The sequence below is a fragment of the Prinia subflava genome, chromosome 3 (assembly GCF_021018805.1).
Source record: "Prinia subflava isolate CZ2003 ecotype Zambia chromosome 3, Cam_Psub_1.2, whole genome shotgun sequence".
Classification (NCBI taxonomy): Eukaryota; Metazoa; Chordata; class Aves; order Passeriformes; family Cisticolidae; genus Prinia; species Prinia subflava.
In genome coordinates, this window is record NC_086249.1 from 14080833 (window position 1) to 14097871 (window position 17039).

A 17039-nucleotide genomic window follows, 5' to 3' on the forward strand; every position below is an offset into this window, starting at 1 on the left:
CCCTCCCCACAGCTGTTGCAGTTGGGTCTCTGCTGGTTAGGACACTTCAAAGCAGTGCAGGTTTAGATATTTCATGATTTGAGGGTCCTGGCTAGATTTTCTCCAGAAATGTTCAGAGTCTTCCACCACTCATTTTCACACTCAACCTGCACTGTTTCAACAGCCTTTCAAATGAGGCAGAGCTATTTATTTAATTTCTGTACTTTTTTGGTTTTCCCACCCTAAAATGCACATTGCTTTACTGATCTGATTTGAGCAAAGCCCTTAAAACAATAGCTTTTGCAAAAGTTTGAAATATTGGTGAGTTGTACTGGAGTTTATAACAAGTCCCTGGATATGGGGAAAGAACCAGGAGTCGTTTTAAGAGATTTTTCTGCCATATAAATTGTGACACAGCCATGCCCCAGGATCCCTTATTGGAGCAAGTCTACTTTGCCACACAATTTGATTATTCATGAAATCAGTAAAAGTGACTGTAAGCTGGTGGATTCAGTACTTCTGTGAGAAATGGGACAGCCCTTTCTTTTCCCAGCCTTAAGGAACAGTAATTTATGAATAATACATATACTTGATAACTCTTCATTTTGTGAATGCTGTTTAAGCTCCACAGCAAATTAGGATATTTTCAATTTTTTGTACAGTAGAAATGGTCAAAACAAATTATTATTTTGTGTGCCTCAAAACCTAGGTCATCTGATGCTCAGAGTGATTTTTTTAAAACTTTGACATATGAGCCAAAAATACATATTGATAAATTTCTGCAAAAGAGAGGGCTACTTGAGCACATATTCCCCAAAATATGCCATTTCAGCATTCACAAATGTTCTTGTTTTGCCTTTGCTCAGTAGAGGGTTATCTGACCCTTTCCTGCAGCCTGCTCAGTCAAGTCAGCTCTACATAAATAAGGAGGAAACTTATGCATGAAGAAACTGAAATTAGATGAATAATTAACATACACTTTATGCAAAAGCATGAAAAACCATTCCAAAATTTATCTGCTTAACCAAAGTGTGAATTCATATTTAAATATTCTACACTGAAACTTTGTCAGCAGGCATAAAAAGCACATATCTACTTATTTATTAGGCCTAAGGTTTATCTGATGTGTTTCATCTCTTAACAAATGAGGCGCTTTTTTCCCTCTAAGTGATTTTAAGAGTGTTATTTAATTTAAGTGTGTGTTATGTTATTTAAGTGTATTCACAGTTTGTGAACAAACAGTAACAGGGAAATCCCAAAAGATGAAACTGGGTACATTTTCACAATTGGCAATCAGTATTTTGAAGAAAGCCTTCTAAATTTAGGAAAAAAAGAGCAAATAAAAGAGGATTATGAGGTTTGGTGTCATTATGTTTTTATATTATTTTCTTAGTTTCATCAAAGGATGAAATAAGCAGAAAAAAGAACTGATCTCTGGAGATCTAGTCTGATTGCAAAATTGTAATCCCAGTGTTTCAGGCCATGACTACTGTAGCTGTCTGTCCTCACGCAGTAAAACCCAGTATGTATTAAAGCAGTGTGATCTAATTTTTTCTTTTTACTTTTAATGGAAACAGCTGAATTATAACTGTTTATTGCACAGTTGCATACCTAAGATTTCATTTGCTGGAGCTGTGTAGGGTAGGATTTACTTGGTCAAGTCCATGAAGCTTAAAGCGTGACTCTAAAAAAAATCTGAATAGTATTCTGCTTTTTGGAAAGCAGACTGTGGAGTGGTCAGTGGTTCCAGGAGCTTTAATGGCAGTTGCTAACACTTGTGCCCAGAATATTTGAATGATTATGCATGTTCACTGTATAAATACCTAAAACACAAAAAAGCATGTTTTCCAGATCCCTGTATTTCTGTCTTTCAGGTACTGCTGGGGCACATTTTGAAATAGTAATTATTTATACCACGATAGAAAGCCCCAGATCTATAATTCATTCATGGGGCTTAGATCATTTCATGAAAGGCAAAAGTATAGTGCATTACTCTGTATGCATAATGTAGAGCATGTTTATATTTAATGCTACCATTATTTTTCTATGAGGAGACTATTCATGAGGTATGCTTCCTGTTCAGAATATTGCTTATGTTGTACAGATTTTCATTTTGAGACGGAAAAAAGGTTTGTTTCCCAAGAAAATGTTGGCGACTTTTAAGAATCAATCTTTATTTCCTTTGCTTCCATCTTTTCCTTTCTCTCCCTCCTTTCCTTTTGCTTTTTAACAATGGAATTGCTCACTGGTAATAAAATGGTTATAGGTCACGTATAAGGTTTTTTTCTGGACTGACTTCTCTAGCAATACCAACCAAAATAATCTGGCTTTGACAGCAAGTCAAGATTAGAGCAAAAAAAAATGCTGCTACGTTTGCAGTCCAGTGAATACCTACATTGATTTTAATTTTAAAAAATTCAGCCTATTGCAGTATTAGAATCTCATTAATCCACACTAATAGGTGGAAACCTTGTATTTAGGCTTGCTTTGGGTCACTTCATGTAGTCACATCAGGTATGTCAGAGGAGGAGTGAGTCACTCTCTGTGTGAAATCACCAGAGGATAAAAACACAGAGACGTGTTTATCTCAGTGTATTGTGAGGATTTTTATCTGTAATGTTTATTAAAGCTCACAGAGGACATGCGTTGTAAGTCTGGGTATTGAGCTAAGGCTGTGCACTTCAATCAGCTTTGCAAAAATGCCTGTAGATAAAGCTCTGTGCTAACCCTCCTCTGGATTATGCTCTGCATCAGGAAGTATATTATCCCTTAAAAGATCTCCTTTTATTCTTCAGTGTTACTGGCAGCATACCAGCAGGAGCCAGTTTTTAGTGGGAAAACACGTTTCTGCTGCTCCCGTCCCAGTGCTGTTGGAGAGCATCTCCTGCAGGTCACACACAGGACATGGGGACATGGGTGGTCCTCAGAGTCCCAATGGGCCCTGCCCTGTTGCTGCGGGGAGGAGCTTTACTCAACATTGCCACAGGCACCACAAAAGGAGGAATGTTCTAGATGGCTCAGGCAGGCTGGCATTCTTGCAGCAAGCTGTCACCTTCCATCTTCTCAAGGGAGCAGCCACCTCCTCCTTGCCCAGCTCAGAAAACAAAGCCCCTGCCAGGCAAGGGGGAGGAAGGCTGAATGCTCCCATCTCCTGCTTTGGGAAGGCAGTGCTCCAGCACTCTTGCTTTCCCCTGTGAGTCTGCTGGTGCACAGGATTTGGGGTCAGATTTAATGACCAAAATGGAGCCTATGTCCTACTGGACTGATGATGTGTGCTCAACATGGTGCCACCACCAGCAGCACCTTGCCAGGAGGATGTGGAGATGGAACAGGATGCAGGGGAGCTGACTTTGTACAGCATTTCTAGCTTATTTGAGGCCGAATGCCTATAATTTTCCACCCTGTCCACAGAAGTGCTACAACCAGCTTCCCCAAAGTCCTCGTGGCAGCCAGAAGAGAAAGGTGTGGGAGCTCAGAAAGGCAGCAATAAGTGAAAAAGTCCTGCCTGATGAGTCCAGTAATTGTTAAGAGCAGAACTGAATCTGTACCAGTGGCCACACCACTCTGTGCTCCAGCAAGCCTGGAAAATGTAGTTGCAGAATGCTTCAAAGTTTGCAAAATGAAGGGAAAACAAGATTCTTTTCCTTCATCTGTGGAACATTACATTTATATACAGGTGCATTTGTAGATTTTGCAATCATAGAATGGCTTGAGTTGGAATACATATAATAATATATATATATATATATATTTGGTATATATAGTATATATAAAGATCATCTAGTTCCATGGGCAGGGACACCTTCACCTACACCAGGTTTCTCAGAACTCCGTCCATCCTGGTCTTGAGCACTTCCAGGGATGGGGCAGCCACAGCTTCTCTGGGCAACTTGTGCCACCACTTCACTGCCCTGACAGTGAAAAATTTCATCCTAAAATCTACTCTAAGCCTACTCGTAGTCTGAAGCTATTTCCCCTTGTCCTGTCTTTACATACCCTTGCAAATAGTCTCTCTCCAGATTTCTTGCAGGCTTCCTTCAGGTACTGGAAGGCCACAATTAGGCCACCCAAAAGCCATGTCTTCTTCAGGCTGAACAATCCCAATCCTCTCAGTCTTTCCTCATAGAAGAGGTGCCCCATCCCTCACATCAACTTGGTGGCTCCTCTGGAATTCTCCAACAGGTCCCTGTCCTTCTTGTGCTGGAAACCCCAGGTCTGGATGCAGTTCTCTAGATGGGGTCTCAGAAGAGTGGCTCAGAGCGACAGAATCCCCTCCCTTGACTGCTGCCCACAGGGCTTTGGATGCAGCCCAGGACACGTTTGGCTTTCTGGGCTGCAAGAGCACAAGGCCAGGTCATGTCCAGCCTCTCACCCACCAGCACCCCCCCCGTCCTTCTCAGCCAGACTGCTCTGGATCTGTTCATCCCCCAGCCTGGGCTGAGAGCAGGACTGCACCCTGAGCTGGGTGCAGCACCAGCTCTTGGCCTTGTTACACCTCTTGAGGCTCCCATTCCAGACGTATCCATACATCTCCATGCCATATAGCAATCCTGGTCAGCATAATGCAATTATGGTATTACGGAATCACACCTCCTCAGCATTATCAGAGGCCTTTCTATCACCTTCACAGACTTGCCCTCTTCTCTGTGTAAATATTTTTCCTGCCTTTCCCTTTTGCAAAGCAAAGAAGTTGTTTGCAAACGATTTGAAGAATACAAGCAGCTCCTGCAAGGGAAATGCCCTTGAAGCAGTGAGAGTGGAATGATTGTGGCATACAGCACATGCTAATAGCATCTTCAGAGAATTACTGTTACTGCATAGCAGAGGCGTTTTCATTATCATAGGAACCATGTCATGATCCTCAGATTAAAATTTTAACTTCTGCATTTATCTGTTGAGTCAACAGTCACAGGTTGCTGGTCCGTTGTTAAAAGCTCTGCAGAATTACTCACCCCAAAGCAGTGCCATTTCCCATGATTGTCTCTTTGCAACTTCTGTGACTCATCGGGCAGCAGAACAGGCAAATGGCCAGCACAGAACACTTGAATCTGACAGTACTTCCCTGAGCTGGAAAAAGGAACCTGCTGAGTCACTCTGCCAGTTGCAAACGTGCAGATGGCACCAAGTTGTGGGGGAGTGTTGATCTTGTGGAGGGTAGGAGGGCTCTGCAGAGGGACCTGGACCGGCTGGATCGATGGGCTGAATACAAGAGCACCAAAGTGCAAGCTGTGCCAGAGGAGGTTTAATTTGGACCTGGGGAAGAAGTTCCTCACAGAAAGAGTGACTGGGCATTGGGATGGGCTGGCCAGCGAGGTGGTGGAGTCACCATCCCTGGAGGTGTTTAAGGAGCGACTGGATTTGGCACTCAGTGCCATGGGCTGGTTGACAAGGGGGTGTTACTTCATTGGTTGGGCTTGATGGTCTCAAAGGTCTTTTCCAACACAGTTAACTCTGATTCTGTGGTATCTATTACAACTTGCTCACACTGGGTGTTAATCGAGCGTTTGTAGTAAATTCACAAACTGATGCTCGAGTCTGAATGATGAGTTTCAGGTTGCCTGATACGTTTATCTGACCAAATCCATGCAGACTCAGCCATGTGCAGAGGAACTTGGCATGGCTGCGCTTTGTCTGCCTTTTTATTTCTGGTGCAAGAGGGTAGGAATGAGAGGAAGAGAACTTATAAGGGTTCCCCACTGAGAATCAATTCCATAAATTATGTATTATGCAGACACTATTCTGCTGATGCTATCCGATCCCCAATTCTCACTTCCTTGTTTTTCCTTCTATAAATAGCCATGGCCAGGTTTTCAGTTGTAAAATGATGAGGACAAAGCTAGAAACCTTTTCCATTTAATAACCTCTGCCAAAGAAGAATAAGGTAATATTTTTCATAACTGTGGTGTCCTCAGGGTTTTAACAATCTGGGAATACAAGCAGCACTGTGTTGTCGATAAGATTCTGGGAGTAAAAGTGGGAATAACGGTGCTGAATATTAAAGAGATATGCCCTATTTTAAGGATGATCAGTATAAAAGTTGGCATTGTGAATTTTCCTGTCATTTTTTTTTTCTCTGTGTTGGACTACATTTGCTTTTTTGTCTCTCCCTCTAGATCCAAATGCTTTGGCTGGACAGACCGGACCCGACCACGCTCTTATAGGAGGGATAGTGGCTGTAGTTGTCTTTGTAACACTATGTTCTATAATTCTCCTGGGTCGATACCTGGCAAGACATAAAGGTAGGACACGCTTAGCACAAGTTCAGTCACTCTTGGAAGCAAGGCATGATTTCATCTGGGGGTGCCATTCCCTTTCGCCCTCCCACCTCTGCTAAAAGTTTTTAACGAAAAAGTGCTTCTCAGTCCAGCTGCAAGTGAAGTCCCTGTGAGTTTTAACCAGTTTTCCAGTGGGCTGGCTAAGGCAAAGGACATGGAGTTAGTGCGTGCCCAAGGTCATTTTGTAAGTCAGTGATTTAGAGAGACCAGGGGGTAAGATTGTGCCTTGGTTTTGGATCTTAACTCCTGATTCTTGATTACATGTTCTCACCGTGTTCTCATAGTTTTAACGAGCATATCAGTTCAGCAGAATCCATATGCGTTGAGCGAGCAAGATTTTTCATTTTAATGGATTATGCTAACATTTTAAGTATATGTTTAAAAGATAGTATTAGAATCCGGTGGTGAATTTTCAAATCAGTTTATCAATGATCCTGCTGTAATTAGGGGTTCATTCCTGGGGCTAGGTTTACTTTGTTCTGTGATTTTACCTTAATAATCCTGGTCCCTTCATTTTCAGTCCCCTCTGCCACTAAAGATAGCAGGAATGAAGTGACACTGACTTCTGACTTCTCTATGATTTGATTTTGACCTAGTTAGTTCCAAAATCATGCCTTGAGATTTAACCTCTGTACAGCTTGTAGGCCTGTTGCTAAAACTCAGTTGATTCCCTTTCCACACCTTTCAAAAATAAAAAGAGAGGATGAGAGTTGGTATAAATTCAGTAACTCTCATTTTAGATAGGATAATCATATACCTAGAAAACATAAATTGATAAAAAATTTCTTTTCAATTAGATTGTACTACATGGGAGAAAATCAGAATTTTTTTAATGAGCCAGTGAAAGTGTGTCTCTTTTGTTTTACTTTCCTGAATGAACAGTTGTACATCTTATGCCAGCATAAATAATACTTTTCACAAAGGGAAATTTTACTATTGTGCACATTTCTTTTTTCATTCATATCCAGAGCATAAAAAATAACTGTGATAGTATAATATGTCCATGAAACTGCCTCAATTTTTTAATTCTTGGAACCTCCAATGATACAATTCTGTAAAATTAAAGCATAGATATGATCAAAGAAAAACAAATACAAATGATCACTGGCCACTAAAAAAATAAAATAATAATAATAAAAAAAATTATGAATATCTAAGTCTTAAAATTTGCTTTGTTTTTAAAAGATAGCTATTTCATGAAATACCCAAGATTTTATCGCTTATTCTATAACTGAAAAATCTATTGCATATTACTGCAGTTAGATAAAGTGGAATTTTATTAAAATATTTCCTTAATTTGTTGTGGATATACTAGTTTGTATATGTGCCTTTACCAGTATAGGTATCAGTGTAAATAATTCTTAACAAATTAGAAAGCTGTGCATCCCTTTATGATGTATACTAAAATCTGTGTAAAAATATTTTTCATTCATTAAAAATTGGAGCACATTGTTTGAAATGTACTACCTATAACGCAATGGAAAAAAAAAAAACCCTAATCTTTCTCCTTTTTTTTTCTTTTCTCTTCTACTGATTCCTACAGGAACATATTTAACAAATGAAGCAAAAGGAGCTGAAGATGCCCCTGATGCCGACACAGCCATTATCAATGCAGAAGGCAGCCAAGTCAATGCAGAGGAGAAAAAAGAGTATTTCATTTAGATGCAGAGCTAGAATCTTGGAGTTTTACTTATCAGGCTGACTGCTGGAGAAAACTGGCTATCATTTCTCAGAATTCATTTCTGCCATCTTCTGCTATCTTTATTAACTCACATTCCTGCTATAAGTAGCCAGTTTATGCCAACAATCAGCTGTTGACATAATCATTCTATAATTACAGTATCATGCGTAAAACAGGACATTTCTTATTGCCTAAAAATCATATCCACTGCTCTCTTAACATACAGTGCTTGAATATACAGCCTTAACAATGTTAATCATCATCTTAATCCAAGTTTTCTACATATTTAAGTGTTACACAGCTTTCTTTTCCAGTTTTCTTTTATCATGTCCCTACTAGTATGTCATAGAACAAAATTCATAACAAGAACTATTAGGTAAGGTCCTAATATACTCACAGAAAATGTTAAGATTAGGGGTTTACAAAGAATATTTTATACCTGTCTATCTATAATTCAAAAAGCAACTTGTTTTTGAAACGTATGCCCTTGGGAACACAAACTGAAATCTGTTTAATATAGTTTCCTGTATGTTTGGATTTGTTGGGAAAAATGAACAGTCCAGTGAATTTTTTTGTTTTGTTTTGCTTTGTTTTGTTATGATTTAAATAGTACCTTGACAACAGTGCCATGTTTCCGTGGTGAAAACATGCTGATTAGCTATAGAGATTCTGCAAAGTTAGGTAATAGAGCTTCTTTTGAAACAGTTTGTCCTGCCCTTTTACTGGCTTCTGGGATCACAAAGATTAGAGAACTTCCTGAGTAATTTATGTTTTTATAATTTATTTGTTAAACATGAACTCACCTGCCTACTCAAATTTAATGTGTTCATGGGGCACAATGGCAAGGCATTTTAGTATCTGTATATAGTGCATATAATAAATTCAATTAAACATTATTTGATACATATTCAACTTTTTTGGCAGTAGCGAAGTCAGTCACAAGTAAGCATTTTCTAATGTCCATTATATCCCTTTAGATATGACTCAAAATCAATATTCTGAGTAGATAACATGTGTTAGTGTTTTTTTGTCTGTATGTCCTAGCACTGTTCAGCAGCAAACTTTTCTAGTTCTTGTTAATTTTTTCTTTGTTATACAATGGAAGCACAATGTTATATGGAAAGGTAGTTTTAAGCTAACAACCAGTGCACAGCCTCAGGTTTTAAATTACAACCACATTTGATTACTATCCTTAAAAAGTACGATTGAGTTGCTAAAATTCTCAGTTTTTAATTTGGCAGTTCCAGAGCTGCTTCTCTATGTTGGTTTGCCAAAAAAAAAAACTTAAAAAAAAAACTTAAAAAAAAAAGAAAAAAAAAAGAAAAAATAGAAGTGTTAAAACAAAAGATATATGTTTTGTGTATACAGTAAATGGACTAATTCTTTATATTAAATTCCTGTCTATGCATTTTGTGAGGTACAAACTTATGTCACCGTGAATGATAGAGAATTCCTGCCATGCTTTTAGCTCCACAGTGAAGGTCTCTGTTTGGATTATTTCTGATTTTTTTTTTTCCTTTTCTTTTTTTTTTTGTGTAATTGACAGCCGAAAAATCACATGCTCTTAAATATGACAACAAAACACTGTAAGCCCATCGGCTTATTTCCTCTTCCAATGAAAAGAAAAGGTTGCCATAACAGGTCTTGGAAATGATTCTGCACTGGAGAATGCAAGTTAGTCTAGCTGGAGCTCGCTTTGCTCCTGTGTTTTGCACCTTTGACAAAAGAAGTATTTCTCTCTGGTCGATGTATTTGTGAAGCATAAAAGCATGATGGTCTGCTGTAAAGGACTTTCTCCTGGGATTTTATTTTTGTGTGGGGAAGGGAGAATTTGGAATACGACATCATGTGGTACGGTAAAACGGAAGATAAAGGTGCTGTGACAGATTATTTATCAGAAGAATATAAACCTTTTAAGGACAATATTAGAGTATTTTAATTGTTTTTGTTGAAGCATTTATCTTGTTAATTTCTAAGAAAAAAGGGTGACGTCAATCAAAGCAGCACTTTTTTTCAAAATATACAGACATAAATAATATGATGTGGTTGAGTGTTAACATAATAAATCATATACAGTATGACATTTTAAAGAAATAAGTCTGCATTGATGTGATTGCATGCTTGTTTTGCAGTTCACTCCATACCCATCTGTGGAAAAATGCAATAATATGTTAATATAATATGGTAGTTTGAGAGAACCAGGTAGGTGCTACTAGACACATTGAAAACTAGTATAGGTTTACAAGATATTCATGTCTTTCAAAACATAAACATGTAAAAGGCTGGCGAAGGAAGTCATTCAGTTTAATACCAAAAATATGGGTTCTTATCACTGCAGTAAGTTACATTAGCTCTAGAACAGTATCAAGGTTTTATTTCAGGACCTGGGGCCCAGTTCAACAAAGCTTTTAAGCACATAGCCAGCTTCAGGCGTCAGAGAAGTTCCCTTGGGGGATAAGGCACTGTTCATATGCTTATAAACAAAGTGCTTCCCTGGATGAGGGCCTTATTTGCTCAAGTGGAATTCCTCATCAGCGTGGTGTTTACGCCTTCCTTCATCCTTCCTAACTCCAGCTCGCTTGAATAGTAGGGTTGTTACTTGAACCATTACCCAGCCAAGGTCACGTAGGACCTCCAAAAGCAGGACTGGCCTTGTGGTAACTGCTTCACACCATATTCTCCAGTGGCATAGAAACAGCATTTCAACTTGGCAAAACCCCCCCCCCCACATATAAATTGTACTGTTAAAACAGCTTTTTGGTTCTTTGGTGTTTGGGGTGGGTTTTTTTTTCATTGGCTTTCAATTAAAACTCCTCACATGTGCCCATTTTCAGCCCATTTGATCTTCCATTGCCTTGCACCTGGTGATGTCCCCTGCAGCAGTGCACAGCGGGTGTGAGCAGCCCCACACAGAGCATTCTACCTGGGTAGCACTTTGCAGGCCTGTCTGGTCTCCACGGGTTCAAATTACCACACTGGGTATAAAGAGGCATCCCTCTTTTCTCTAAGCAGAATCATGGCTCAACACTAATGACATGAAGTAGGCTAAAAGCCAGATGTCCATTCTTTTTTGCCCAAGTTCCCATTCTGAAGAAAAGCAGGAAAAAAAGAGTTTTTATGATGGTGTGAGGCACCCAGCGGGTGTGTAAAATGGAGGCTCTGAATGGGAACCACCTTCACTAAAATGTATGTGACATCCTCTCCCTCACTCACTTGCAGAGTAGTTTTCTCCAGACCAGGTAGCTAGTTTCTGCCAGTGTACTGTTTACAGTGTCGATTATTGCTGATTATTTTTAAACTTTTTGATGTAGACTTTATTTTTTTTTTTTTAATGCTTCAAGAACATTTTTCATGATCTGAACAAGAGCGCGGTGCATCAGAAGACAAGGGGTGCATCATCCCACTCTTTTAGTGTCATCTGACAAACCAAGAGACAGTTTAAGGAACCTGATGTTTAACTTGAGGCTCAGAGTTTAAGCTAGAACATCTCGAAAAGTTTCCACATTACTTAAGGATGGTTCGTCTTGCACTGAGACTCCCTCTCAAAAGGAACACATGAGAAAAACCAACTTTTGTAAGTGAGACATGACAGTTAACATCTTGTGTGTTTTCATTGCAGTATAATATATATATAAATATATATATATATAGCTATTTCAATGAAAAGAAAGGACAGAATCATCTGTAATTATGTAATTCATGATTGTAACAGCACTGAAGTTACCATGTACGCACATGTACAGTAGCTCTCTCAACAGTTACAGTGTAGTTACATGTAATTCCCTGTAACATAGCAGTTCTAGTGTAATTTAGTGCCACTTATTGTAAAGTGTTACCAAAAGGAAAACGGACTTCTTACCTTTAGAATTCCATTCAAATTAAAGGTAAGTTTATTAAATTAGCATCATTAAATCTGGTATTGCGTTTCTTAATTAAAGAGGTGATTTAAAACTTTAATGTTCACACTGCAGCTTCCCCCACCGCTTACCCAGACTCCTCCAAATGTCTAATCTCTACACTCCTAGGAACTGGTAATCTGTGATGAACATACCAAAAATCCCAGCTACTCCAACTTTAATTGAACAAGCTGTCTAAAAGAGAAAAGCAGCAACAACAAAAATGTTGAGTAATGCTTTTTATTAAGTGGCACAAAGTACACACTAAAAACTATGCAAAAATATAGGTAAATACAGTGTACTTACATGTAAGTATCTTGTACTTGCTGTGTATGGATATTGGAAAACCGTGTAATTATAATATGCATTTTGATTATTTTCAAGCAGGGGGTGACCCCTAACAGTCACAAGGTAAAAGTGGAAGGTGCATCTACAAGCAGTGGATATCCTAATGCAATATGTGTAATTCCTCTACTGGCAATGACAACCAATTTATCAAAAACGCTTATACCGCTCCTCATTCTCACCAGCTTTGCTTTCCATTTCTTGGAGCACCATTAAATACCACTGAAACACCTTTAGGCAAAGTAAGACACTGACTCCTCTAATGGCTTTGCTGCCAGCACTCTGACTGTCTGGCAACATTGTTCTGTAATCTTATTTCTGGGTCAACAGCACAAGTTTCATCTTTTTTTCTGTCCTCAAGGGAGCCTAGTATGTTAAGATGCTGAAATATGCTGCCATATGCCCTGGTATTTTTAGCATGAACAACAAAGAGAGAGAGAAAGAGAGAGAGAAAGAGAAAGCTGCATTCTTCTGACCCCTATTTTGCTGAATCACCTCACCTGGAATTTCCACTACTTGCTCAGTAACGCCAGGTAATCTTAAATTGTAAGTACAAAATGCTTCCATTACAGTACAGAGGATGCCTTTAATGATAAAGCTAATGTTTTTGTAAACATGAAGTTTTGTATTATAGCTCTTTTTACTTCTTTTCCATCCTGCTCTTCCAGAAGAAATGCACCGAAAGACAGATAACACAAAATAGCAAAAGAAGACAAGAGGTTTTTTTGTAAACCTTCTTGTGGTTGCCATTGCTATCACCCACACTCCTGTGTGTCCTGTGTAACAGGCAAATAAATGTATTTAGCAACTGCCATTAGCATCATTCCACACTATACTATTCCTAGAATATGACATCTACCTCTTAGTCGAAATACTAGCTATGAGATATTTGTATACATTTTAAATACTATTGAATCTTTGCTTTAGTCTTGAAATGAAATCACTGTATTATATTTTTTTCTGTTAAAAATAGGTAAAAATATTGTCTGGGTTCACAATTCTTGTCCTGTTCTTATTAATTTTGGTGTAGTTTTAGCTTTTGAACAGGGCATGAGGACACAGCCTCAGCTGGTATAAATCAGCTTCACTCTGTTGCCTTAAATGTGGGCCAATTTATGCTGGCTGGGGATTCAACCCAAACAGCTTAAAAATAAACTGCTATAACACATCAATATTTAGTCAGCTCTAGATAATAATTTGCAATCCAACTGCAAACTGCAACACAGTTCTTCCTAGTAAGGCATGCACATATGAAAAGAAACTTTAAAAAGCACATGCAAGCTTTTGAATTAAATATGCAATATCAACACTATTGAGATATCCTGACTTGTCTCTTACTTATGTAAACATAATATTGCCAGGGCATGTTTACATTAAAAACACTCAATGCATGGGGAGCAGAGAAGGACTGTTGCAAACAGTGGGAGAAAAATTAATGGAGAAGCCTTTGATGTCAACAGAACAGAGTAGAAACTCTCGAGAGTAGGACTTCCTACAGGGCTTTCCAGGGTGGACCTAAGGCCTCTAAAACACATGACAGTTGCTTATTTGGCATTAAGAGAAGCTAGCACAGTTCCTTCTTGCTATCGAGGAATCTTACCCGGCACTCTGCACTTCTTTTAACTCAGGAGAAAATAAGGGTACAAACATGGTTGAACAGCACACTTCTGTATCACTCCACATCCTCAGGATGCTCCAAGCCTCGTGCGCTTCCAGCAGCCCTTAAGGGAATTCTTCCAGCGTCTAGGAATCATCCTGCTGCCGAGCTGTGTTCATTTTCTTCAGCAATATTTAATGTGCTCACAACCAGACAGAAGGTGTGAAGCCAGTTTGAATGAGTCTGCAGTTCTGGGGGCTTCCAAAACCTTGCAGTAGATGGGGGAAAAAAAAAAAATTAAAAAATTCTTCATGGCTTCTGTGTTTACTGTAGGTCTGCCCTCCACATTCTGTGTCTTAAGTCATTTATTCTCTGCTGGGCTAAAAGCAACAGTCTAATTGGAAAGGAGGAAAGAAAAGTGTCTCCTCTAAAAGGACCAGTCTGTGCTACTGTTAAAGAAAAGTTCAAGGGTTTTTGTTTCTTCCCTTTTTTTAAGATTTCAGGTGCAAAGCCAAGCCTGTTGGGGTCAGCACTTTAGCACTTTCCCTGTGTTCTGGGTCAAGCCAGCAGTGTTTCATGTGTGAGCTCTGATCTCGTGTTTCAGCACAAACTACAGACAGCCTTAGCCTGCCCTGATGCATGTGCTGAGAATCACCAATGCTGTTTTCTTCTAAACATGATCATTTTCTCAGTCTTGTTCTAAAATGAAATATTGACGGGTTTTTATAATAGGTGTAAGGGGAGGGAGTTTAAAGTAATAGCTTGTAAAGAAGATTGTAAGGATGATCATCAACTCTTTATGTTGATTATAAAGAGAAGGTCTTTAATTGCTGGGCTGATTTCTTTATCATTTCCTCTTTCTCTTCTTTCTATGCATATTGATTAATGTTAGTAAACATGCAGTTGCACATGTTGTCCTTTTTCTATGAATGCAGATTTGCTTATACCCCTATATAGCTTTCGTAGAAATATGCAAATATAACCTTCAGTCATCTGCTTCTGCTAAAACAGTGAGCCAAGAGAGTGAACTCATGGATTACTGGATTCATATATGTCCTGCCTCCATCAAAATTGAGTACAGTGCGCCTATTGATTTCAAAAGAACACGGCTCAAGTCCTTAATGCACATGTTTGAGTTGCTATTTAGCTCTTTTTCAAAAGAATTATAAAGCAATCCTTGTGCATCCTTTACTTTTAGCCTAGATATTTTATAATTACAAAACCCCTTCAGTTTGGCAGGAAGTTTCCTGGAATAAATAATAAGGCATAATTTGTGAAAGGACTATAAGAACTTCATCTATTCACGGTCAGTGTAAGTGTATTCCCCTAGGAACTCTGGTGTGCTTTGCTCTTACACTGGCACTTTATGGCTCTGAGAAGGATATATTTGAGTGGTTCAGAAATACAACCACTAACCTGTAAAAAAAAAAATCCATGGGAATTAAACATATTGCACTGATGATAAGACACATCAATTTCATTTTATTTCCTCATTAATAACTTTAAGCAGACAAAATGCATATTGTAATGTTGGGTACATGACACTTGCATGTTGCTATGCCTATATACTTACAAAGTATTCAATGTGTACTTGGTGGCGCTTAAAAATGTCATGTACAGTTCTTCTAAACATTCTTACAGGGTTCCCATTTGCACTTCATCTTTCAGAAAAGTCTTGTCAGAAAATTGTCTGATGAATATTATTGAAAAAAAAATAAAATTTCAATTTTAGTTATCTGTTGGACATTTCTGAATTGTCTGTTCATTTTATGCATTACCTGGTGCTTGCCAGTTTGGCAGTGGAGTTGATTTAGACCAGTGGCTGTACACACAGACTGTTCACCACGCAGATTTTGCTGTTTCTGGTAGAATCGTTGCAATCATATTCTTCTTGAAACATTAATTCTGAGATTTTAAACAGGAATCCAAGGAAATAACCTGTGAGACAGAATTACAAATTCTATTCTTTGATTTCATGTTTATATACTATTTATTGTGTATTGCTTTGTAGTTTCTTCTGACTGACAAAGTAACAGCTGTCGGATGCCATCCTCACTGTAGGGGAAATTCATCCTTATGAAGAGGTCAAGTGATGAAAAGCATTTAAGCCTGTGGGACTTAAATGGTGGATTAGCCCTCGAAGGAGCTGTGGAATTCATGCAAGGTTTTCTGCACCACTTCCCACGTTTGAGTTGATGTTGTAAAGGGCAAGAAGGCCACCGGCCTCAAAGGGAGAGGGACAAATGTCAGAGGGGAGAGGAAATTCTGAGTGTGTCTGTGTTTATGAAAAAGAAACCAGTCCCAGGTTGGTGCCCCCGTGCAGAGTGCTCTTGCCCTGTGCATCTCAGTTTTCCTGTGACCTGAGCTAAGCACACATTTGACAAGTGTGCAGTCCTGTTGGATTCAGTGGACTTTGTTCTTACCTTATTACTTCTTTTCGCTAAACCAAAATATATCCTCTTCACTGATTTTTACAGTGCAATTAGAAGCTTTTTAAATATAGCAGCTGTACAGATTCTCACATTTTCCTCAGTCCCATGCCCATGATTTTTAGGGCAAAGCATGCTGGAAGTCTACAGGGTACCCAAGCAAAATCACACAGTCCAGCAAATGATGCAGTCACCCCTGGAATAATAGTTTTCTGCATTCAAGCTGTAAATTTAGTCCCATCCTGGTCACCAGCCAAAAATGTACCTGTAGGTAACTGCACTTGGCTCTGTGCCTTTCCCTGGTTTAGAGTAGATTCTTGCAGTTATCACTCCAGCCTGGTATTTCCCTCACTTGGTTCCCTTAAAAAAAGTCCTAAATCTGTAAATGCTGCTAACAATTTTTTTTTTTGTCAACAGCCAACAAAATCCCAGCCCTCTTTCCCACTCTTTGTAGTAATAAACAATGAGAGTACCTTTTTCTATGGGTTTTTGGTTTGGTTTGGTTTAGGTTTGGTTTGGTTTTTAATTTAGAGTTTTGTGGGGTTTTATCTGTTTTCAAACAGGAAAACAAAGAGTCTTTCTTTTAAACTATAAAGACTGCCTGAAATTACACTGAATACTGAGAATAATTTCATTGAATACAGAGTCTCTTTACCAGCCTGTCATGGCATTATACACATTAAACACTGATGTGTAAGAGGGGCTCCTTGCCCCTTTTAACAGCCATCAGGCACCTGCATGAAGACACACAGAGTTTTCAGAAGTAGTGTTACAGAGGAACACTTGGCCCAGCCCTTTTGCTAAGTGTAAGGTAAAGGTAAGTGCAATTAGTGAAAT

At 38.8% G+C, this 17039-nt stretch overlaps 1 protein-coding gene across 2 annotated transcripts in view; it reads left to right on the forward strand.

Annotated features, from left to right (window-relative positions):
• Positions 1-15499, forward strand: part of CADM2 (cell adhesion molecule 2) — a 587817-nt gene extending 572318 nt beyond the window's left edge. For both annotated transcript variants that reach the window (XM_063393932.1, XM_063393933.1), the window contains 2 exons: positions 6093-6218; positions 7798-15499. In XM_063393932.1, coding sequence (XP_063250002.1) covers positions 6093-6218; positions 7798-7916 — 245 coding nt within the window. In that variant the 3' untranslated portion in view covers positions 7917-15499. The remainder of the gene's footprint in view (positions 1-6092; positions 6219-7797) is intronic.
• Positions 15500-17039: the final 1540 nt, after the last annotated feature.